At 43.0% G+C, this 25,453-nt stretch overlaps 1 protein-coding gene across 6 annotated transcripts in view; it reads right to left on the reverse strand.

Annotated features, from left to right (window-relative positions):
• fam184ab (family with sequence similarity 184 member Ab) overlaps nucleotides 1-20,963 on the reverse strand; it is a 176,267-nt gene extending 155,304 nt beyond the window's left edge. For 3 of the 6 annotated variants that reach the window (XM_069886849.1, XM_069886850.1, XM_069886851.1), the window contains exon 1: nucleotides 20,538-20,961. In XM_069886849.1, the coding sequence (XP_069742950.1) occupies nucleotides 20,538-20,666 (129 nt within the window). In that variant the 5' untranslated portion in view covers nucleotides 20,667-20,961. Of the gene's footprint in view, nucleotides 1-5,419; nucleotides 5,470-20,537 lie in introns of those variants that run through there. The other 3 variants (XR_011340594.1, XM_069886853.1, XM_069886852.1) reach the window with 3 other exon arrangements.
• Between the last annotated feature and the right edge of the window lie 4,490 nt (nucleotides 20,964-25,453).

Below are 25,453 nucleotides of genomic sequence, written 5' to 3' on the forward strand. Positions count from 1 at the left end.
CTGGATTTCTGAAACATGATAAAATTATAGTTATACAACATGGCTGCAGACCAAAGCTATAAAGTCATAAAATTAGCTAGAAGATAAACTAGCGCTTTGGTCCAAAGTCTTCACACCAATCTACACACATATATGCTCCCATTTTTCCTTCTCCAGTTCTCCTACCATCCACCTGCACCATGCAAATTATCCATTTCACTTATCCATGAGAACATCTTTGATATTAATTAAGTATTAATTATTAATCCAAAAAATTTTTATTATATAATATATATGAAAAAACAAAAATAACTTAAACGAAAAAAAACTAATAAAAAAAACTAAAAAAAAAGAAAAAAGAAAGAAAAAAAGAAAACATATATAGAAAAAATATATAATAAAAACAAGTTTTTTTTAAAGAAAAAAATGATTAATTCAAACTTATTTAAATTGTATATAATCAATAACTGGGGTCGACTTTAACTCATATAAAGACATCTTATCTTGTATAGAAAAAGATATTCTTTCCATAACCAAACAAAACTTCATCTCTGAATACCACCTATCTAAAGACAATACATTTCTATTCTTCCAAGTAATCGCTATACATTTCTTGGCCACTGCCAGCGCTAAGTAAATAAAAGAGATCTGGTAATTATTTAATTCTAAATCAATCAACGGTTGCATATTCCCTAATAAAAATATATCAGGGTCTAATACAATATGAAGATTATATAGATTATTAAATACAGATTGAATACCTTTCCAAAATTGTTGTAACCGATCACACAACCAAACAGCATGTAAAAAAGTACCAGAAACCTGATCACAACGAAAACAAAGATCTGACTTACTAAAACCAAATTTTTTTAATTTTTCGGGTGTTAAATATAATTGATGTATAAAACTATAATTAATCATCGCCAATCTAGCATTAATCAATTTTCGAACGCTATTACGGCAGATTTCAGACCAATCTTCTTCAGTTATGGTTAAACTTAAATCTTTTTCCCATTTCATTTTATCTTTATCCCAATCTATTTTACTTTCACTTTCCAACAAAATACGATGCAAACCTGATATATAACCCTTTTTTGGAAATGAGAGCACATATTTCTCAAAATCAGTTTCAGACAGTAAATTCATTTGACGACTGCATAACTGTTTTACAAAAGATCTTAACTGATAATACACAAATATAGAATAACCACTTATATCAGATCTCTTTTGCAATTCTACAAAAGAACAAAAATGACCTTCTAAAAAACAGTCAGATAAATTATGTATTCCTTTCTCCTCCCATTGTTTCAAAATAGTATTAGATACCGTGAAAGGAACAAGTTGATTATTATATAATGGTAATCTTCCCGACCACTTATTTTTCAATCCCATTTTATATAATTTACTTGTCCATAAATTCATTAAATATTTAAATATTGGTACATCATAAGTTCGTAACAAATTTTTATTCCATCGAAATAAAAATTCATTCGAAAATTTTTCAGAAATAACTGCCAATTCTAACTGTGCCCAACTAGGCGTATCTTGTGTGGCCATTAATGCGCTAAGAAATCTAAATTGAGCTGCTTCATAATAAAATTGAAAGTTAGGTAGCCGTAACCCTCCAAATTGAAAATCCCACATCAATTTTTTCAACACCACCCTAGGAAATTAAAATTAAAACTAAAAGTGAAATTTTATCAATTAGTAAAGATGATTATTCAATGTTTAGAAATATTACGAATTTGAAGTGGATGAAACAAATTAAATATTTGGGAATTAATGTTAATACTGACTACCAAAATTTATATTCACTTAATTATCTTCCTTTTATGAAGAAGATTAAGGCAGATTTAGTTAAATGGAAAGATTTACCTTTGGGTTTATTAGGAAGAATTAATACTATAAAAATGAATATTTTTCCTCATATACAATATTTATTTCAATCAATTCCTTGTTGTTTACAAAAAAGATTTTTTAAGGATTTTTTAAAGTTATTAGGGATTTTTTGTGGAAAGGAAAATTTTCTAGGGTGCCGCTAGGGAACTTTGACAACTGTCAAAGCATGTGAGCCATACACTGGAAGTCCATGGGCTCGCAAGAGAGCGAGCCTGCGGCTGTTATCCGCTCTCCACCAATGGGGAGAGCTGGAGGCATGCGCTGGGCAGTTTAAAAAGCCCAGCACGCTGGTTTTGAAGAGGTTAGTCCAGTGGATTGGACTACAGTCAGTCTGACTGTGTGTGTTCACCCTGCAGCTTCAGCAAGCCACAGGCTGAGGTGCTTTGTTCACGGGTGGTAGCACTGCTAGCTAGAGCTGTACGTCAGTGTGCTCAACCAGTAGTTTTAGTGGAAAAAGACAGAACTACTTTGTCCATGGGAAAAAAACCACACAAATGCTGGAGAGAGAGAGAGAGTGTGTGTGTGTGTGTGTGTGTGTGTGTGTGTGTGTGTGTGTGTGTGTGTGTGTGTGTGTGTGTGTGTGTGTGTGTGTGTGTGTGTGTGTGTGTGTGTGTGTGAGAGAGAAAGACATTGACCAGTGCCTCTCCTGTCCCCTTTCAAGAGGAGGAGTTCATGTGACAGCAGTCTCGGGATCACTCAAGCCAGGGTGTCCAAAGGAGAGAACCTGTGTCACAGAAGGTCACTTGTTAATCCTAACGAGGGCTTTGAAAGACTCGTGTGACAGAAAGTCACCTTTTGACCCTAAAGAGGGCTTCAGAGGTGTAAACCTCGTGTGGTGACTAGGAGGTTATTGTGAAAATTCCCAAGTGAAGGAAGTAAAGGTAGTTGTTGCCACATTCAAAATGCAAGCAAATCTCATGTTCACCTGACAGGGTTGAAAGGCTATAGGGACCACGGTCAACTGCATACAGCCTCAAACTAAAATACCAGTGGGCAAGGAAACAAATAATCCCAAGCTTGGAGGCCAAATCTGTGAGCTGTTTCTTCTTGACTGACAAACGTGATGTGTCTGACTTGGGGGGTTTTGTTTTGAGAATTTTATTGATTTTTTGGGGCATTTGAGCTTGGTTTGTAATGGTCTGGGTTCCCTCCCACCCCCAACCACATATGCCATATAATAATCTGTTGTTTGCATAGAGTGCCATTAAGGCTGGTGTTTGGGTGTTGTTTATCGGGTTAATTCTATTATTGTCTGTTTGTTAATAAATTTTGTGTTAAACTTAACCCATTTGTTTACGTGTCTCTCAATTGCTTCTGTAGAGCGTAACACATGGGAAGAAGATCAGGCAAGATGTCATAGGTAGATATGGGTGGGAGAGCAGGAGGAAAATGCTGGGAAGTGATTGTGACAAAAGTAGAAAAGCAGAGCACATTCCATTTTGAATGTTGGTAATTCAGCAAAGTAAAAGCTGATTGTGGAGAATAACTCTTAATTTGGCATAGGCAATAAAAAGACAAATTAATAATTTGGCATGGGACACAACCCAATGCAATGAATCCTAGAAAGCGTACTTAAATAGAAAAAGGATTGAGAAAGTCTTTAGATCTTTTAGAAAGCTTTGGAAATTTGTCTGTATAAATATGCAACTTGTGAGCCACATGGCAGATACCCTTGTGGCAAGACTAGTTGCATGTGGCAGTGCTGCTTCCTGTAACAGAGTTCTCACACTTTGCAAAGCAACAATAAAGTACGGTAAAATTTGGAACTGTATTTGCATTCATTTGTCAAATAATATCAGGTCCACTTCTACAATAGGGGAATAGGACAGCTCTCTGAATGGAGAGGAAAGAGACTGGGGAGCTGGAGGAAATGAGACAGGGATAGGTAAAGAGAAAGATACAGAGGAAGGGCCAAATAGAAACCAGAGAAGTCGATATTAATACCATCTGGTTGGAGAGTCCACAAACAGAACACCCATTGTTATTTCTCCAATTTGCAAGTGGCCTCAGTTTGGCAGGGCGAGGCACCAGGTGACTGAGCTCATGCTGCCCTTAAAGGGGCATGCTGAATTTGAATAAAAACAGTCATTAACCACCCTCAACATGGTGGCTGTGTTTTTTTCCCCACTGCTCACACCCCCACACATCTGTATTTTCAGATCCCTCTGTTCTACCACATTTCCCAGTGGTCTACCATTTACCATATATGTCCCATTTTTCTTTGTCTTTCCAAAATACAACACCTCACTTGTCTGCATTAAACTCCATCTTCCATTTTTCAGGCTGGTCCAGATCCCTCTGCAAACTTTAAAAACCTTCTTCACTGTCCACAACATCTTGCTGATCCAAACTTGCTGATCCAATTTACCACAATGTCATCCAGATCATTGATATAGATGACAAACAACAATAGTCCCAGAACTTATCCCTGAGTCACATTGCTAGTCACAGGCCTCCAAAATGAGAAGCAATCATCCACCACTACTCTCTGGCTTCTCCCATTCAGCCATTGTAGAATCCAGTTCACTACTTCACCATGAATATCTAGTGGCTGAACCTTCCTGACTAACCTCAAGGATGCGTGCATATCCCACTGCTCTACTCTTTCTATATCCATGACTGTGACTGGGAACCCTGGTCCTATTCGCTGGCACTGTAAAGACATTGTGCTAACTGCTACACTAACAATGCCACCCCACAGTATTAATTCCTGTTTTAAGCTTTGTTGTACCTTTGATAGGTTTACATAGTGGGTTCCCTTAGGGATGTTTCTGTTTTCTGGCACTTTATGTGGTCCAGCAATGGCCAGTCCCAACGTCACCGGATTAAAGAGGTACAACCTGTATTACTGAAAGTACTAAAACCTCCTTATCTTATAACCCTCTATTTTTCTTCCATCCATGTGCCTGTCTAAGTATCTTAAATGCCACGAATAGTTCAGCCTCCACCACCATCCCTTGCAAAATATTCCAGGCACCCACAACTCTCTGTAAAAAAAAAACAAAAAAAAACTTACCCCTGATGTCTCCCTCCCTTCACTTTGTAAATACTCTATGTTTTCTGCTGTTTGCTATTCCTGCCCTGGGAAAAAATGCACATTATCTACTCTATCTCTGCCTCTCATAATCTTGTAGGTCTCTATCAAGTCTCCTCTCATCTATCTATGCTCCAAAGAGAAAAGACCCAGCTCTACTACCCTTGCCTCATAAGAGCTATTCTCCACTCCAGGCACATCCTGGTAAATCTTCTCTGTATCCTCTCGACAGCTTCCACATCCTTCCTACAATGAGATGACCAGAACTGAATGCAATACTCTTAAATGTGATCTCACCAAAGATTTGTAGATTTGCAATATGACATCTTCACTCTTGAACTCTTGAATTAATGAAGCCCAACATCACATAGGTCCTATCAACTTGTGCAGCAACCTTCTGAGATGTACGGATTTGGCCCCAAAGTCCCTCTGTTCATCCACACTCTTAAGTAACCAACCTTTAACCCTGTACTCCGCCTTCAGGTTTGATCTCACAAAATGCCTCACCTCATACTCATCCAGACTGAACTTCATCAGCCACCTTTCCACCTGCCTAATCATCCATGTAATTTTATGAAAAACATCACAAAGAGCAGGGGTTCCAGAACAGGTCTCTGTGGAACTCCACTAGTCAATGACCTCAGGCAGAATCATTTCCTTCCACTACTACTCTCTACTTTCTACATGCAAACCATTTTCTTTTTATCCTCACCACCGAGGTTCCATGGATCCCATACCTCTTGACTTTCTGAACAAGTCATTCATGGGGGGGTTTTGAAAATGCCATACTAAAATCTATATAGACCACATCTATTGCTCTACCCTCATCAATTTATTTTGTTACCTCTTTTGTTCATGAGACAAAATCTCCCATAAACAGACATGCTGACTATCCCTACTCAATCTTTGTCTTTCCAAGTACAGATAAATCCTATCTCACAAAATGCCCTCCAGTAACTTTCCTACCACTGTTATTGGGCTCACCAGCCTGCAGTTGCAAGCTTGTCCTTGCTGCCCTTTTTTTTTTAAATAACGGCACCACATTAGAACTTTCTAGTCTTCCAGTTTCTCACCCATGGATACCAACGAGAAAAGAATTCTGCCGGGTTCCAACAATTTCTTCCCTAGGTTCCTATAATGCCCAGGGATGTCCTTGGGGAAGGACTTGGGGATTTATCCATTTTTGTATGCTTTAAGATGATCAGCAACTCTGCTTTTGCAAGATGGATAGGTTTCAAAACATCACTATTTTCTATCCTATGCTCTCTACCTTTCACAACCATGGACAGTACAAACATGAAATATCAACTTACAACAATGCCCATCTCGGATGGCTCCACACATGTATCACCACATCTATTGTTAAGGACCACTACTCTCTCTGAAATTACCGTTTTGCACTTAATATGCTTATAAAATCTTTAAGGATTCTCCTTTACCTTATCTCCAAAACCTATTGCATGTTCTCATTCTGGATTGAGTTTCAAACACTGTGATACATCAAGGAAGGGGAGATTTATCTAGACATTCTATTTCAGGATGCACATTACCATTAGAGTAACTGCTTCAAATTTGAACTGTGCTCAAGGACAAGAGTGTGTGACTGCTAATGAGACAGTTAGTGGCATCCAAGATCTAAGAGGATCCAAGGAAGAGCCTCAACCCTTGAGCTTATCCACAGGTCAGGGATTCTTACTTTTTCTGCAGGCAATGTGACCCAATTGTGGCATCATGGTTCAGGGGGCCATTCAAGAAGAGGAAAAAGGGAAGATAAATGTCATGGTAATAGGGGATAGTGTAGACAGAGGAATGGACATGTTCTTTGTTGTGAGGATCAAGAGTCCTGAGGCTGTATTGCCTGCCTGGTGTCCAGGATTAGGACATTGCAACTGGCCTGCATACGAATTGGGAAAGGGAGGAATAAGATTCAGTTGCCATGATCCATGTATGTATGATGTAGGTAGAACTACAAAAGTGGTTCTGCTGAGGGAATTTGGGCAGCTAGGAACTAAATTAAAAGGCAGAATGAAAAAGTTAATAATCTCTGAATTGACACATAAGATTAGGTAGTTAAATGCTTGGCTCAAAGACTGGTGTAGGACAGGCATGTTGGAATTTGTGGGATATTGGTACAAGTATTGGAGAAGGAAAGAGCTCTTCTGATGGGACACACTCCTCTAAACCCTGCTGAGATCATGGTCCTAGTAAATCACATAATTGGTTAGGGCTGGGGGGGGAGGTGGTGAGGTGTCAACAGATTGGAAAAGAATAGATAAAATTAAAGGGAAGGAGAAGTTATTGAAGTATCCTCAATAAAAGATAGGACAAGAAGTTTAGAAAATAGAAACTCTTGGCAACACAAAAATAAATGTGAGAAGGGTGGCGAACACGAGACTAAAGGATATGTATTTAAAGGTCTGCAGTGCTCAAAACAAGGTAGGCAAGGCTTAAAGCTAGTTAGAAATTTGAAATTGGTGTGGGCATGACAGAGATGTGTGGCTGATGGAGAATTGCAGCTGGGTGTAAAACATCCAAGGATGCACATCCTCTAATTTGGAAAGAGAGGCAGATGAGAAGATGATTGGAAGGGGACCATAGCAGGATAGAGATAGAGCAGCAATGGCTAGAGTTTCTAGGAATAATTCGAATGACACAGGATTATTTCATCCCAAAGAAGCAGCACTCAAAAGGGATGGCAAGGTAACTGTGGGTGACATGAAAAGCCAAGGGTAGCAATTAAAAAAAAGGAAAAGCAAGGACATACAGTACAGCCAGGTGTGCAGTGCTATTATTTTTTAAGGAGCTGGAGCTCACCAAAAATGGTGACATGGAGGTCTCATGAGATCTGGCCTTGGTAGCTCCCATGTTGTATTTGGTGTTGTATAATTGAGAGTGAACAGTAAGACAAGGAAGGACGACGACCAGTCGTGGAAGAAACAGGTTCTTTGAATGTCCATAATAGTGCTCAGCAGAGTGGGTGGGGAGGGGGGTTCTGGAGCAAAAATTAGGAGTAAGCCAGAGGAGTAGGTAGCTTTGAAGAACCAAGAGATCCCAACAAAAACTAAAAGCAAAAAATGAAATATGAATGTTAGCTTGCTAATAATATAAAAATAGCACACCAAAAATGTTCTCAGAGAAATAAAGAGCAAAAGAGAGGCAAAGGAGAACATCAAGCCACTGGAAAATTCTGCTGGAGAATGGTAATGGGGAATAAAGAAATGGGGAATTAAATTAAGCAGCAGCATGGTTAGCAATAGCAACAAACACAACGTGATTACAGCGCCTGCAACCGGGAGCAGGGTTTGAATCCCATGTTATCTGTTTGGAGTTTCTACGTTCTCCCTGTGTATTCATGGGTTTTCTACCAGGGCTCTGGTTTCCTCCATCGTTCAAAAAAAAAAAGTGGTGGTTGAAGGTCAGTTGGGAATAGTTGGGTGGCATGGACTCATGGGCTACCATGCAGTATATCTAAATTTAACTATTTAACAGACATTTACATCAGTCTTCAGATTTATTGTCAGAGTACATACATGATATCACATACAACCCTGAGATTCTTTTTCTTGCGGGCACGCAAGAATTATGACCAATTGCTCGTGCACGGTTTCATAACTCCAAAGGAAATGCACCAATGACAATTTTTCTCAAGCAAATTATTTCGGTAACAATTGGGTTAGAACAGTGATTCTCAACCTTTTTCTTTCCATGCACATACCACTAAGTAATCCTAATGATTATTAAGGGTTTGCTTAAGGTGGTATGTGCGTGGGAAGGGAAGGTTGAGAATCACTGCTCTAACCCAATTGTAACCGAAATATTTTGCTTGAGAAAAATTTTCAGTGGCCCATTTCCTTTGGAGTTATGAAACCGTGCACATAACGAGTCAATTAGGTACGATTAAAACAGTGGCTTTCAAACTTTTTTCTTTCCACCCACATACCATCTTAAGCAATCCCTTACTAATCACAGGGCACCTATGGCATAGTGAAAATTTAAAGTGGTATGTGAATGGAAAGAAAAAAGTTAAGAACCATTGATGTAAACAAAGAACTATAAACAGATAACAAATGTAAACAAGCTGACTGTGCAATACAGAGAGAATTAAAAAAGAAAAATCAATAAAGTGCACAAATTAGAGTCTTTAATGAGTTTCTGATTGAATTTGTCATTGAGGAGTCTGATGGTGGTGGGGTTGCAGCTGTTCCTGAAACTAGTGGTATGGGTCTTGGGGCACTTAAACCTCTTTCCTGATGGTAAGAGCGCGTGCTGGGTGCTGTGGGTCTTTGATGACTGCTGATGCTCTCCGATGGCAGTGTTCCCTGTAGATGTACTCAATAGTGAAAAGGATTTTAGCTGTCATATCCCAGGCTGTATCCACTACCTTTTAGTCATTGGTGTTTCTATACCAGACTGTGATGCAGCCAGTCAGCAGCCTTTCCACCACACATCTATAGAAATTCGCCAAGGTTTCTGGTGCCAAATCAAACCTCCACAAACTCCTGAAGTAGAGGTGCTGACGTGCTTTTTTTAATGATGCTACTGGTGTGTTGGGTCCAGGAAAGATCCTCCGAGATAGTGACGCCCAAGAATTTAAATTTGATCAACCTCTCCACCTTTGACCCCCCAATGATCACTGGATTGTATACCTCAGACTTCCCTTTCTAGATTTGATGACATTGAGTGCAAGGTTGTTTGTTGTTCAACATTTAAAGAAGTTTTTCAATCTCCATCCTGCTGACTCATCCCCTTCCTTTATACAACCCACTACCATGGTAGTATCAGCAAATTTGTAGTTGGTGTTATTGTTGTCCAAGCTGCACACTCGTAGTGTAAAGTGAGTGGAGCAGGGGGCTAAGAATACAGCCCTGTGCTGCTCCAATTCTGATGGAGATTGTGGAGGAGAAGGTCTTACCAATTTTCACTGATTGTGGTCTGGAGGTGACAAAGTCTAGGATCCATTACACCATGAGATGTTAAACCCAAGGTCTTGGAGTTTGCTGATCAGTTTTGAGTGGATGATGATGTTAAATGCTGAAATGTCACCAATAAAGAGCAGCCTGATCTTTGCTGTTTTGGCATTGCAGGGCATTGTGTTGAGCCAGTGAGATGGCATCCACTGTAGACTTGTTCCTACATTAGGCAAACTGAAATGATTCCATGTTACTGCTCAGACAGGAGTCAATATGCTCCTTCACCAGCATTTCAAAACACTCCATAACTGTTGATGTAAGTGCTGCTGGTCGATAATCACTAAGGGAGGTTACTACACTCTTCTTAGGCACCAGTATGATCGATACCTGTTTGAAACAGGTGGGTATCATGCTCTGCTGGAGTGCAATATTGAAGACATCTGTGAATACATTGGTAAATTGGTCAGCACAAATTCATAATACTCAGCCAGGTAATCCATCTGGGTTGGATTTTTTCCTCGTATTCACTCTCCTGAAGGAGAGTCCATATCCTCATATATGGACAGAATAGGATCATCAGGGGATGCTGTGGTGTGGAGGGGTGGTTCTTCACTGTTACTGTCATCAAATTGGGTGTAGAAGGCATTGATTTCCTCTGGGAGCTAAGCTTTGCTGTCTGCTACTTCACCAGATTTGTTTTGTAACAGATAATGGAATTTAGGCCCCACCACAACTGTTAGGTTCCCATTTTCATCCGGAATCTCCACTTTGCCTGGGAGATAGCTTCCTGCTCCTACTGTACTGATCTGGATCTCTGGACTTAAATGCCTGTGATTTGGATCTCAGCTGGTTCTGGAATTCATTCTTCATCTAGGGTTTTAATTGGGGAAACCCTGACTGATTTGGTAGTGTCACGCTCATCTACACGTGTTTTAATAAAATCTGTGTACTTGTTCAGATTCTCAGCAGAGTCCTTGAACACGCCCAATCTGCTGACTTGTAATTGGTCTTCAGCTTCCTGTGACCACCTTATAACTATCCTGATCCTCTCTGAGTGTCATGCCAAAAATTCAAGAAAGTCAGAGGGCATAAGTGAGTGTAGTCACCATTACAAAGGAGAAGTTTCTTGGGAATGTGAAGTGACTGAATTACCTTGGTCAAACAGACTACATCCCAAGACTCTGAAAGAGGTAGCAGGTGAGATTGTTAATGTGTTAGTAGTAATCCTGCAGGAATTGCTAGAATCAGGAATGGCTCAAGAAGGCTCCAAAAAGGGAGAGAGGCAAAAGACAGGAAATTAGAGGCTGGCTACGCTAACTTCAGTGATTTCCAAGATTCTAGTGTCCATTATTAATGACAATGTATCCATAAGACATAGGAGTGGAATTAGCCCATTCCATCATGGCTTATTTCCTATCCTTGACATATTCTCCCGTCTTCTCCCAGTATCCCTTGATTCCCTTCTTATCAAGAACTTATCTACCTCTATCTTAAATATACCAATAACTTGGCCTCCACAGCTGTCCGTCACAACGAATTCCATAGTAACATCACCCTCTGGGTAAAGAAATTCCTTCTAATCTCTATTCTAAAGGGATGTTTTTGTATTTTGAGACTATTACCTCTGCTCCCAGACTCTCCCATTATAGGGAAATAGCCTCTCCACATCCACTCTACCCAGTCCTTTCAGTGTTCAATAGGTTTGAATGAGATCCCCCTCATCCTCTAAACTCCAGCGAGTACAGTCCCAGAGCCAACAAATAATGCTTCTCATTGGAGTGGCATGGTTAGTGCAGTAGTTAGCGCAACTCTGTAACAGCGCCAGCAATTGGGACCAGGGTTTGAACCCTGCGCTGTCTGTAAGGAGTTCATACGCTCTTCTGTCTGCATGGGTTTCCCTGTGGTGCTCTGGTTTCTTCCTACTGTTCAAAACATACATGTAGGGGCTGTAGGTCAATTGGGTGTTTTTTGGCACCATAGGAACGTGGGCCATATTGTGCTGTATGTCTCAAATTAAAATTAAATTTAATGAGATCCCTTTCATTCCAAGTATCATTCTAATGAACCTCATACTTTTAGAGTACTTGAAAGCACACGCAAAATAGGCCAAAGTCAGTGTGATTTGCTTCAGGAAAGATACTGCCTGGCAAATCTCAAAATTTTTTGAGAAAGTAAGGAGCTGGACAGACAAAGGAAAGTCAGTGGATGATGTTTACTTGAATTTCAGAAGGCCTTTGACAAGATGCCACAATGAGGCTGCTTAATAAGAAAGAATTACAGAAAAGGTACTAACATGAATAAAAGATTGGCTGTCTGGTAGAATTCAGTGGGAATAAAAGGGGCCTTTTCTGGCCAGCTTCTGGTGATAAGTAGTGTTCTGTATGGGTTGGTCGGTACGAGTCCACTAATTTTCACGCTGTATTTAAATAGTTTAGATGATGAAATTTATGGCTTTTTGGGCATGTTTGCAAATGATTCAAGGGTAGGTGATAGGCAAGTAGTGTGAGGAAGTAAGGGAGTTTGCAGAGATTGGGAAAATGGGCAAAGAAGTTGCAAATGCATACAGTGCAGGCAAGTGTATGGTCATGCACTTTAATTGAGGAATAAAGAGGCAGGGCTTTTTTTAAAGTCGGGAGAGAATTCAGAATGCAGAGATCCAAAGGGATTCAGAAATCCTCATCCAGGATTCCTCATGGGTGAACTTGCAGGTTGAGTCAGTAGTAAAAAAAAAAGCAAGTGCAATGTTAGCATTCGTTTTGAGAGGACGAGAACATAAAAGCAAAGTTGTACTGCTGAGGATTTACAAGATGTGAATCAGACCACATGTGGAGCAATGGGAGCAGTACTGGGCTCCATATGCAAGGAAGTGCAAGTATTTGAGAGGGCTCAGAGGAGGTTTATAAGAATAATCCCAGGGATGCTTCAAAAGCAAAATCATCTAATCCTTTTTTTAAAATATTCCTTATGTAAAAGATATGTGCATTATTAATGTTTATCTATAATTTTTAAATAGCAATAAAATTATCTTACCAATATCATATTTGGGAAAATTGAACAAAGAATAATTCTGCTAAGTATTACCACAGAAAATATGTCTTTTCACTTCATTCTTTCATTAAGCCATCCTGCCCATCCCTAATTGCTTTTTTAAAGATAGGGCCAAATTGCCTTCTTGAATTGCTGCTCTTTCTTTTGAAGGTAGTCCATCAATGTAGTTGATATTAGAGCAGCAGGACACAGTGTGAGTTTTCACAAGTGCCTTATTCTTCCAAATGGTACATTTCTCAGATTTGGGAGGCAATGTTTAAATCACAGTTTACTTTATAGATGATACATACTGTCCCTACTGAACACAGACAAAATATACAAATTTGTACATTACAGACTGCAAAGCACAAAAGGCTCAATTTAGATTGGTAAAAGTACTTTTTATGGCTTGAAGATTATAAAACAAATGTATTAAAATGTAAATGTATCCTAATATGGTGATTTTCAGTTTTCTCAACAAGTTTACTTCACAAAGAGTGCTACAAAAAAAACTGTGCCACTTGGTTCTCGAACCGTCATTCAAAGGCTCGGGCCGTGAGAGCCCGAGGGAGTGATGGGCCCAAGCAGCAGACTGGCAGCACAAGGCTGGGTGGTTTAACTTGCTCCCTCTCAATCAACAGATCGGCTCGTGTTATCGACCGAGGATAACAACATTTGAACTGAAGTGTTGAATTATTAAACTTAATTTTTGGAACAAGTTGTTAAACAATTACACTTAGTGTTTGTACAACTCACAAACAACTACAATTCCTTAATTAAAGTCACAAACCCCTGCGATCCAAAATGGCCCCTTTTGGATTGCAAAATGCTGGAAGGACACAATTCAGATATACAGAATGTAGTTTCACTCAAACTGCCCCCCTTCTGGACATCATAATCACAAGTATGGTTTGAACAAGCCAAAGCCAAATTCCACATATACCAGATAACTGCCAATGCCACAAAGTACTACTACATGGTCAGTGCACTGGACCAGGAAACCACCGGGCACGTCATTGATTACCTTCACCAACCACAAGCAGACAACAAGTACGAAGGGATCAAAACACTCCAGGTCTCTCCTGCCATGACAGGGTGACAAAACAGTTGCACATGAATGGCCAAGGCGACCATAAACCATCCACGTTCATGAACGAAATGCTCGCCCTGATGGATGGGCACATGACATGCTCCTCTCTCATGATGATTTCACCGACCTTCCCCAATGGCTGGCAGCCTGTGCAGATGTACAATGGCAAGCCAAACAGCAGGGGGAAGCAACCATCAGCTGTGCCTGACCAGGTGACACGGAAAGGACAACAGCGAAGTCAGCCTTTAACAGCACCAGTAAGGACAAGTGGTGCTACTACCACCAAAGATGGAGCTCCACAGCCCGCCAATGCTGATGTCCCTGCACACATCCAGGAAATGTCTGGGTCGGCTGTTGTTAGTGGCAACGGCGGCCAGCCAAAAAAAATGACTCCTCTACATCTGAGATCGTTATTCAGGGTGGCATTTTATTGTTGACTCAAGAGCAGAGGTCAGTGCATTGCTCCTCTTGAGCATCGACACTCATTCCAGAAAGAAGAGGCCTTCCCTGACTGCCACCAACAGCAGCAGCATCAGGATGTATGGGGTCCACACAATCCCGCTTAACATCAACTCTTGCCATTTCAAATGCACCTTTACCATCGTCGATGTCTCACGCCGACTTCCTCTGGGCGCACTCCCTACTAGTCGATTTGAAAGGACAATGTCTCGTCAATTCCAAAACATTCTAATCAATCAAATTGTGCCATGCCAAATTGACTGCACCCCACCTCAGCTGAATGACTTTCTCCAACAATGAGTATACCAGGATCCCAGATGATTTCCTGCACATCACAACTCTCCAGTTCACAATGGCCAGCCTCAAGCATGGGGTACAGCACCATATCCCCACCACTGGACTGTCACTCCATGCATGCACAAGCAGACTGCCCCATGATAAGCACCAACTGGCCAAAGACACGTTCCGTAGGTTGGAGGAAATGGGCACAGTACACCACTCAGACAGCCTGTGGGCGTCCCCGCTTCACATGGCCCCCAAATCTTCTGGGGGCTGGAGACCCTGTGGGCCTACTGCCAATTACTGCAATCTTAATCGGGTCACAACAGCTGTCTGGTATCCTGTCAAATTCTGTCTACCCAGACGACAACCCCAAAACAGCTCTCATCACACTCTACAGCCTCTGAGTTCCTGCGCATACCTTTCAGCCTCAAGGTCGTTGTTCAAGATTTTCAAAGGCTTATGGACATGGTAGTCCCCGGGCTCAACTTCTTGTTCATCTACTTCATCACCAGCCACTCTCACCAGGAACACCGTGCACACCTCCGACAACTCTGCCAGAGATTCAATGAGTATGACCTGGTGATCAACCTTGCCAAGTATCAGTTTGGCCTCAATTCCATCAACTTCCTTAGCCACCACATCATCTAACACAGAGCGGTCCCACTCCTGTCCAAGGTCGAGGTCATTCGCAAGTTTCCCAAACCCTCTATTATGAAGGGACTCCAAGAGTTTGTCGGGACAGTCAATTTCTATCACCTTTTCATGCCAGCAGCAGACAAGATAATGCATTCACTTTTCAAGGTCCTGGCCAACAAGCCGAAAGACTTCACTTGCGATGATGCAGCTACGAACATGTTCGACAATGCCAAGGAAGCTCTGGCAAAGACAACAATGCTGGTACATCCATGGGTCAACACATCGACCACTCTCATGGATGACACATCTGACACAGCCGTGGGCGGAGTGCTGGAACAATTGATCAATTGTAGCTGGCAGTCCCTCGCCTTTTTCAGTCGTCACCTGAGACGACGAGCAGAAATACACCCCTTACGACTGGGAACTCCTACTCCCTACCTCACCATCTGGCATTTCTGCTACTTTTTCCAAAGGCAGGCATTTCATGGCTTTCTCAGGCCACAAACCACTCATGTTTGCCTTTTCCAAAGTGTCTGATCACTAGCCTGACAGCAGCACCACATGACCTACATCTCAGAATACATGACCTCCATCCAGCACATCACAGGCAAGAGCAACCAGTTCGCAGATATGTTATCCAGCAACGGCCATCAATGCCATCCATGGTTTGGCCCCAGCTGTCGACTACTCAGCGAGAGCAGGAAGAGATGTTCGCCATCGTACTGCCATCTCAGACCTAAAGTTAGAGGATGTGATATTTGGGCCACTGACACCACACTCCTCTGCAATGTGTTAATGGGACAGCCAAGACCCATCACACCTGCTGCCTGGCAATGCCGGATCTTCAACATGGTTCATGGCCTAGCTCACCCTTCCATTTGGGCAACAAAAACATTGCAGCCAAGTTTATGTGGCATGGGTTGTGCAAACAGATTGGCAACTGAGCCAGAGCGTGCATCCCCTATCAAACCTCCAAGATTCAGCGACACTTAAAGGCACCACAGCAGAACTTCGCCCCGACATTTCAACCACATCCATGTCGACATCATGTGACCAATGCCCCCATCCAGAGGTGTCACCCTTTACACCATCGTGGACAGGTTCACGAGATGGCCAGAGGTTGTCTCACTATCCAACACTTCCACCATGACCAGTGCATGTGCCCTCACCATCCGCTGGACAGCCCGTTTTGGCTTGCCAGCAGACATCTCCTTCGACAGAGGTGTGTAGTTCACCTCTGAGCTGTGGTGAGCAATGGCCTGGCTGCTTGGCACCAAGCTGCACCACACAACAGCCGACCTCCTGCAAGCAAACGCCATAATGGAATGTTTTCACACGCACATGAAGGCATCCCTCAAGGCACAGCTCAGGCTCAGGCTGGATGGACGAATTGCCGTGGTTCATGCAAGACATGCATGCTACCCCAAAGGAGGACCTGACAACTTCCTCAGCCGAACTGCTGTACAGCGCCCTACTTACAGTCCTCGGAGACTTCATCGTGTGGACATCAAGAATTGCCCATGACCATGCTGACACGTCTCCATGAAAAGGTGAGCACACTTTCTCCAGCTCCAACATGATCTCCCAACCACATACATCCCACCTGACCTCCAGTACGTTTTCTTTCACCAAGATTCCCACTGTACACCTCTGCAAAAGCCATATGAGGGGTACTTCAGAGTACTGCAAAAGGGTACCATGGTTTTCATCATCGACATGGGCGGCAGACATGAGACTGTCTCCGTGGACCTTCTCAAGCTGGCACATTTGGGCATTGACTAACCAGTGCAGGTGGCACAACCATGCCACAGAGGGCGTTCACCACCACAACCAATCCCACATTCAACTTGACAAGCAAACCACCTCTAATTCTCCTGTTCTTGGGAGTATGGATGGGGGGGGGTTCATGTGGAGAATCACGCCACCTAGTTCTCGAACCATCGTTTGGAGGTTCGGGCTCTCGTGAGAACATGACGGGGTCCAAGCAGCAGACTGGCACACTCGCCTGGGCAGTTTTTTTTACCTTCTCTCTGAATCAACAGGTCGCTCGTGTTTTCGACTGAAGATAAAGACATCTGAACTGAACTGTTGAATTATTAAACTTAACGTTTGGACCAAATTGTTAAACAATTAAACTTAGTGTTTGTACAACTCACAAACAACTACACCACTCTAATATTATGTGACTTATTAAATTAGATCAAAGCTCAATTTTACAGAAGCCTTTATATTTTAGATATCATACATTCAATACAGTACTTTCAAATGTGATTATTAAAATCTTGAGATTTTTCACATTTCAACAAGAATAATTTACTTTAATGTTATTAATATTTTGTTACTGTGTAACCATGCAAAAGAAAAGAGCACTGAGAGGAGCCTGGGCTTTGTCGAAGGAAAGAATCCAAAAATATCCATGTGCTGCACAGAAATAACTTTTCTACTTTAACCTTTTTGCTGTTGTAAAAAGAATTTAATATTCACTATTAACAACTCACCATACAGATTAACTGCAGTAAAGATAAATTCTTTCAAATCCAAATTTGATAGTCATCTAATCAAATCTAAATTAAAATCAGAAGTCATATTTTTTCTTTCAATAAATATGAACTTCTGGCATCTTCATTCACCTAACAGGAGTTTTACAGTTTTAACATCAAGTCTTGTAATCAATATAAATTTTGTGATTGTACTACAATACAAATATATTAGAAATTAAATTCAAAAACGCTAAGCTGTTCCAAAAACTGCTAAAAGGGACAACAATTATTGGTTTTCGTCAAATTTATTGTCATCTGATTGTCCAGTCTTAGATGCAAAAACATGCAGTCACACAACCAGACAAAGAATACATATGCAGGACAAGTATTATATCTATACAAATAAATGAATAAATTTTATTTTGTACAATTGATCGCCTCGGATAGTTAGTGTGAGCAGTTTCTTTGGTCATTCAGCTTTCTCACTGTCCTTGGGAAGAAGCTGTGCCTCTGATTCTGCTGAGTTCTTCCCCAATGGGAGCAGCTGAAAGATGCTGTGTGCAGAGTGGAAGAGGTCCTCAATGATTTTGTGTATCCTCTTCAGAAAATGATCCTGGTAGATCATGTCAATAGTGGGGAGGTGGGGTAGGCGGCGGGGGTGAGGGGAGAGAGAGACTTCAGTGATCCTCTCTGGCACTCTTATGGCTCTGTGAATTGACCTCCGATCTATTTCTCTGCAGCAACTGTACCACGCTGTGATGCAGCACCAGGACACTCTCTATAGAGCTCCTATAGAAGCCTTGCCTGCTTCAGTCTTCTTGGGAAGTGTAGATGCTGTTGCGCCTTCCTGAAAAATGAGATGTTGAGCGTCCACGATAGGCCACTAGTTAAGTGAACTCCAAGGAACTTGAGCTCTCCACTCAATCTACTACAGTGTTATTGATGTGTAGTGGAAGGTGGTCATTCCTGGTCTTCCTGAAATCCACCTTCATCTTGTCCATGTTGAGATTCAGGTTGTTACTCTTGCACCATTTCACAAGATTTTCCACCTCTTTGTTGTGCGACTCATCGTTGTTGCTGATGAGGCCAACTACTGTTGTGTCATCTGCTACCTTGAAGACACTGTTGGAGCAGGATCTGGCAATGCAGTGGTGGGTCAATAATGTGAACAGGAGCAGGCTGAGCACACTGCCCTAAGGTGTCCCAGTGCTCAGTGTGACAGTGCTCAATATTCTACTGTGGTCTTTCTGATAGGAATGCCAGGATCCTGTTACAGAGAGGGGTGTTGAGTCCCCGTGAGGACAACTTCGCCACCAGCCTCTGGAGAATGATCATATTAAGCACTTAGCTGAAGTTAATGAACAGCAGCCTGGCATATGAGGCATCATTCTCCAGGTGAACGGTTACTTCTACAGGCAATCTGAAATGGATCCATAGTCCCAGGGAGGTATGCTTTGATGTATTCTATCAAAGCATTTCATAATGGTGGCGATCAGTACCACACTAGTTATTGAAGACTGTCATTGTCACCCTCTTGGCCACCTAGAACCCTGTGGGAATGATGGATTGCTGCAGTGAGGTGATTAAGATGTTCGTGAAGACATCTGTCAATTCGTCTGTGCAGTCCTTCAGTACTCGGCCAGGTATGATGTCTAGTCCCACCACCTTGTGTGGGTTCACCTTGGAGAGAGTCCTCCTCACATCGGCCACGGCTATGCAGGGATCCCGTCCATCAGGGGGACATGGAGCTTTTTTTGGCATCATCCTGTTCTTGTCATCAAATCGTGCACAGTCTGTCTGGAAGGGTAGCATCCTTGTCCTTAACTCGCAAGGTTGACTTGTGATCCATACGTGATCCCTTACCACATGCACCTCGTGTCATCCATGTCCATGTGGATCTTCTGTGTGTATCCTCGCTTTGCCTTCTGGATTGCACAAGAGAGTTCAGCCCTGGCTGATCCTTGTACCATTCTATGCCCTGTCTTGAAGGCAGCATCATAAGCTGAGAAGGGCCTGGACCTCTGCATCCAACCATGTTTCTGGTTAGCCCTGGTTGTGATGCATTTGATCTTGATGACATCCTCAATCCACTTGCTGTGTACTGAGCTTATCTACTCCTCTATGTTTATGACCGTTTCAGGTGGCCACCTGAAACTGACTTCGTTAATTGTTTCTGTCATCTTGCCAGTTTGAATGTTTACATACCATCATAATAATAATAAAAAACTTCATTCAATTTCCAAATGGGACTTTCTTGAGATTTAATACACAAATAATTCTAAAAAGCTATTTAACAACACAGGACACGACTCTATTAAAAGTGAGCGAGTGATGGTTGAATACAATTCCACCGAACCTCATTATTTTCTTCTCGAGTTCAACCCTGGATCATCCCTTCACTTGACAGCCCTTTGACACCAGTTTCTCCCATTCTTTTCCTCCCCCAAATTTGCCTTATTCTCCAAGGGTCTCATTAAGAGATACCCTACGTTTCCTTTATCCTGAGTCCACCATCCTCGTTCTTCTACCCCGACCCTTTGGCTGAGTTTGTCTCGGCTTTACCCTGGTGCCTTCGGGTTTCTTTTCTCCGCTGAATTTGTCCCAGCTGTGCCCTGTCCCCCATCCCCCGCACTATTTAAACACCCTCTCCAGGGATTTTGTCCCAGGTTTTCCCCACTCCATTCCTTTCCAGTGGCCTTCACCAGGTTTCCCCTCTCCGCCAGATGCCAGCCCGCAGTCACCTTGGTCAGCTGCGCGATCTTCTTGCTCATCTTGATGTGGAGCTCCTGGTTGGACTCGGGGGCCGAGGCCGCCTTACCGACGGCCGGCCCGCCGCTGCAGTGCTGCTGCCAGCCCACGCCAGTCGCCATCTTCCGAAGCAGGGAAGGAACTGAATGGACAGTCGCCTCGGGAGCCGGGTCCCGGACTGGGGTGGGCGCCGCTCGCCTCTTGCTCAAGCAGCCGTTTTAACCAGGCAGAGAGAGGCCGGGCAACCCGTGCAGCCACGGACTGGGAGCGGGCGCTCCTGGGAACCGAATCGACTCACAGCTCGCCATGGTTACTGTCGGCCGTGGCTCAGCATCGCCTCTCTGCCGCCGCCGGTCCCTGTGTGTTGTTGTTGTTGTCGTTCCTTTCCTCTCTCTCTCGCCGCATCCACGCTGACGCCGTTACCATGGAGCGCGCCGATACGCAATTTCCGGTTCCAGCGCCTCCCCCGAAGGAAGTGATGACTGCTCTTTCACGGCCGAGACTCGCAATGAAGAAAGGTTGGAGTGGACACGCGAAGATCGGGGCCATGCTTGGGAAGAGATCGGGAGATGGAAGAAGAGTCGGTTTTAGAACTGGCGTCTTCTTAAGAACCTTCTGGGCTCTTTATTTCTCAACCTTTCTTCCCCCACTCACAGATACCGCCTGAAGTAATCCGATGCCATAGGTGCTCTGGGGTTGACTTAAGGTGGTATGTGAGTGGGGAAAAAAGGTGGAGAAACACTGAATAAGTTTCACCTGTGAATAGCATCACCAAAGCCATCTCGTGGATCTCATGAACCCTCGTATTAGAAATATGTCAATGCTCCTCGTTTAAGTTCCGAAATGATTCTCACAAAAGAGCGAGGAATGTGGCTTGTCACTTCACCACGTCGCCTGCCACCGTTCAGCTCACCACTCTCCTGCATGAATTGGGACATGCAATGTCTGACTGAGCAGGAGCAATGAGGCAAATTCAGTGGTAACATTCAAAATGGAATTGGATAAACATTTAAAATGAAATAAATTACAGGATTATTGGGGAATGGGACCAGCGAGATTGCTTTCACTGAGAGCCTTTATGTGGACTTGATACTCCAAGTGGCCGCCTTCCATGCTGTGTCCATTCAGTGACTCTGAAATGTGTGAGACAAAAGCATGGAGCGATAAAACGGGCCGAGAGTATCCGAGAGTAATATCCGTTCGGGCCACTTCCCATTCTCACGTTGAACGAGAAAAGGGTAAATGTTTTTGAGCCAAATGCTCCACTTTCTTTACCTTCACATGCTTGGTCTCTGACCTACTTTTTCATCCTCAATTTCTCTGCATCATTTCAGGGTGAGGCTAAAAATAAAAGAGTCATCATGATTCGACCAAATTTCTCAACTACTAAGCACATTCCCAGTCGGTTTACAAAAGCACTTGATTCTCAACTTACCAGACACTAAGAATCCAGAGAAAAAAGTTCAAATCTCACCAAAGCAGTTAATAATGATTTTTTTTTTTAATTTATTTACTATCACATAATAACTTAAAGCAATCAGTGCCCAGTGAATTTTTTTCTCCTTTTTTTAGATTTTAAAGTGTCACCAAGAAACTCAGTTGAGAATTTCGAATATGCTTCTATATCAAAGAATTACTGAGAATGTGTACCTTACAAAAGTTGAATTGAATAATATAGGTGGGTGACCACCGGAATCGCAGTGGATACAGTGAAATAACCATTTTTAGAGTGAATCAAACGGATTTACTCTGCATCTCCCAATAAAAGCCAGAATCACACGCTGATATCATCACACGCTGACATCACATAACCGGTTCGATGCCTCCTGGGAGTTGCAGTGTCATTATAGTGCTGCTACACAGCTCCCCTGCTCCCCAGAACCAGCAGAAAGGTTTGTCTGTCATTTGGGTGGTCGACCTCTGTGACAGACTGTTGCAGTGGGGGAGTTTTGTCCACATGAGCCTGTCAATAATGAAGGACTGTGGTTTCCTCCAATGTCTAAAATACAGGTCAACCTCATTTATCTGAGTATCCTACAAGTTCCTTTATAGGGCAACTGTAAAAGTTGACCAAGTGTTCCCCTTCAGGCAAAGACATATTTACAGTTTTTGAGGTCTTCACACATAAAGGAAGAGTGCGCCGTACATAAGCTCTGCAGATGAAGCTTGGAGGTCCTCCTTTGGAGTTGTTTTAATGCCTAGTAATACCCAGGGCAGCTCATCAGCCCAGTTTGAGCCCTCTAACTGAGCCATCAAGGCTGACGAGATGCCGATGAAATGTTTCCACCATTCCATTAGCCTGAGGATGATAGGCATTCGTATGATGAATTGTTGTACCCAGCAAGCAAGACAAGGCCATACATAGCGAGGAAGTAAACTCTGGTCCTCTATCCAAAGTAACATGCACCGGTAAACAAAACAAGACACTCAAGAACTATGGAAAGCCTGAGCACAAGTGTCTGCAATAGCGTCTGCCATAAGCACGGGAATCATGGAGGAAGTGGTCCCTGTGGAAGGCAGAGAAGGGAGAAAAGGGGAAAATGTAACTCATGGTGGGATCACGTAGTAGGTGGTGAATCTGCAAGGGTCATCTACTGCTCCTGCTGTGATCTCCTCTACATCGATGTGCAGGGCTGGACACAGACTTGATCACTTTGTTAAGCACCTTGGCTTTGTCCACTGCAATAATGTTAATATCCCAGTGGCCACCCATTTCAATTCTCCATCCCATTCCCTTGCCGACATATCTGTGCATGGTCTCATGTACTGCCAGACAGAGACTGCCCATGAATCGGAGGAAAAACATTACATCCTTTGACTGGGCACCCTCCAATCTGATGGCATTAATATTGACTTCTCTGGCTTTTGTTAACTCCCCTCCCCCACCTACCCCTACCCCCACCTACCCCTACCCCCTTGCTTCTTTCCCTTCCCTGACTCTTCACACAGACATGATAAATTCGACCTAATCCCTTATCAGATCCAATTAACACCTTTTATTGGTCTGGATTTCTCCCCCATTGTTTGAATTCTGAGACTTTCTGATGTATCCTGCTTCTGCCTTTTCTGATTTTTCATAGAAGAAGGGTTCAGGCCTGAAACTACAACAATATATCTTTGTCTCCTAGAGCAGCTGAAAAGACCAGCTGAATTCCTCCAGCATTTTGGTGTGTTTACTACAACCACAATGTTTGCAGTCTATCATTTTTCACTGAGACCAAATTTGGAATATTTTGTGCAGTTTTGGTCACTAGCTATGGGAAAGATATCAATATAATTGAAAGAGTGCAAAAGAATTTACGAGGATCTTATCGGGACTTGAGAAGCTAAGTTACATGGAAAGGATGAATAGGTTAGTACTTTATTCTCTAAAGCATCTGAGATTGAGGGTAATTTCATTGAATGATACAAAATTATGAGTATAGATGGGGTAAATGCAAGCAGGCTTTTTCCACTGAATTTGGGTGAGAGGATATGGTTTAAGGTGAAAGGTGTAAGGAGAACATTCTTTGCACAGAAGGTGGTGAGAGTGTAAATTATGGTGATGATTGTAGGTTCAATTTTGTTATTTAAGAGAAGACAAAAATTGCTGGCACTGCTGTAGCTGCTGTAACAGCAGTACTGACCAGTGTGGACTCTTCAGAAGAGCCGGGAGCAGAGACACAGTGCTGCTCCACAGGGTCCTGCTGCCAGGTATAGATTTCAATGACTGTACAGACTTTAAATAATCTGTTAAAGGAGCCAATGGTGTTTTATTCTAATCCTGCAACCACAGAGGATTGTGCTCAAGATGGCAGCGCCTGTGCTGTGCAACACACCATAAGAGATTGCAGTCTCCAGAGGAGAGGTGAAGCGACACAGGGCACCTGAACCGGGGTGAACACTACCTCCTCCCTTGCCCCTGCAGGTAGGTGACCAGGACAAGGACCAAAGGGTTCAGCGGCTGAAGAAGCCTCGCAGGCTATGGGCTACTGGAGAATGGCTCATAGAAACTTGGTGTCAGATCTGGGATTTGAGAGGTGCTGAGGGCAAGAAGGGCTCCTGAAGGGCTTCAGGCACTGAAGACTTTCTGATCATATCAGAGGCTTGGACTGCCAATGGTTTTAACAGGAGTCTGAGCGGCTGCAGAGGCACTGGAAGTTCATCCACGGATACTCTGTCTCTGAAAGCACTCTCTTATTGTTAGTGTGACAGATTATGTTATATTTTATATTGTACATTCTTTGGCTTGGGTTCGCGGACGAAGATTTATGGAGGGGGTAAAAAGTCCACGTCAGCTGCAGACTCGTTTGTGGCTGACAAGTCCGATGCGGGACAGGCAGACACGATTGCAGCGGTTGCAGGGGAAAATTGGTTGGTTGGGGATGGGTGTTGGGTTTTTCCTCCTTTGCCTTTTGTCAGTGAGGTAGGCTCTGCGGTCTTCTTCAAAGGAGGTTGCTGCCCGCCAAACTGTGAGGCGCCAAGATGCACGGTTTGAGGCGATATCAGCCCACTGGCGGTGGTCAATGTGGCAGGCACCAAGAGATTTCTTTAGGCAGTCCTTGTACCTTTTCTTTGGTGCACCTCTGTCACGGTGGCCAGTGGAGAGCTCGCCATATAACACGATCTTGGGAAGGCGATGGTCCTCCATTCTGGAGACGTGACCCATCCAGCGCAGCTGGATCTTCAGCAGCGTGGACTCGATGCTGTCGACCTCTGCCATCTCGAGTACTTCGACGTTAGGGATGTAAGCGCTCCAATGGATGTTGAGGATGGAGCGGAGACAACGCTGGTGGAAGCGTTCTAGGAGCCGTAGGTGGTGCCGGTAGAGGACCCATGATTACATAGATATGTGTTAAAAGGAGATAAATTGAGGCAGTTTTTTTTAGTGTAGTTCAATGTAGTGGCACAACACCGGCCTACTGCAGGG

Source organism: Narcine bancroftii, chromosome 6 (genome assembly GCF_036971445.1).
Source record: "Narcine bancroftii isolate sNarBan1 chromosome 6, sNarBan1.hap1, whole genome shotgun sequence".
NCBI lineage: Eukaryota > Metazoa > Chordata > Chondrichthyes > Torpediniformes > Narcinidae > Narcine > Narcine bancroftii.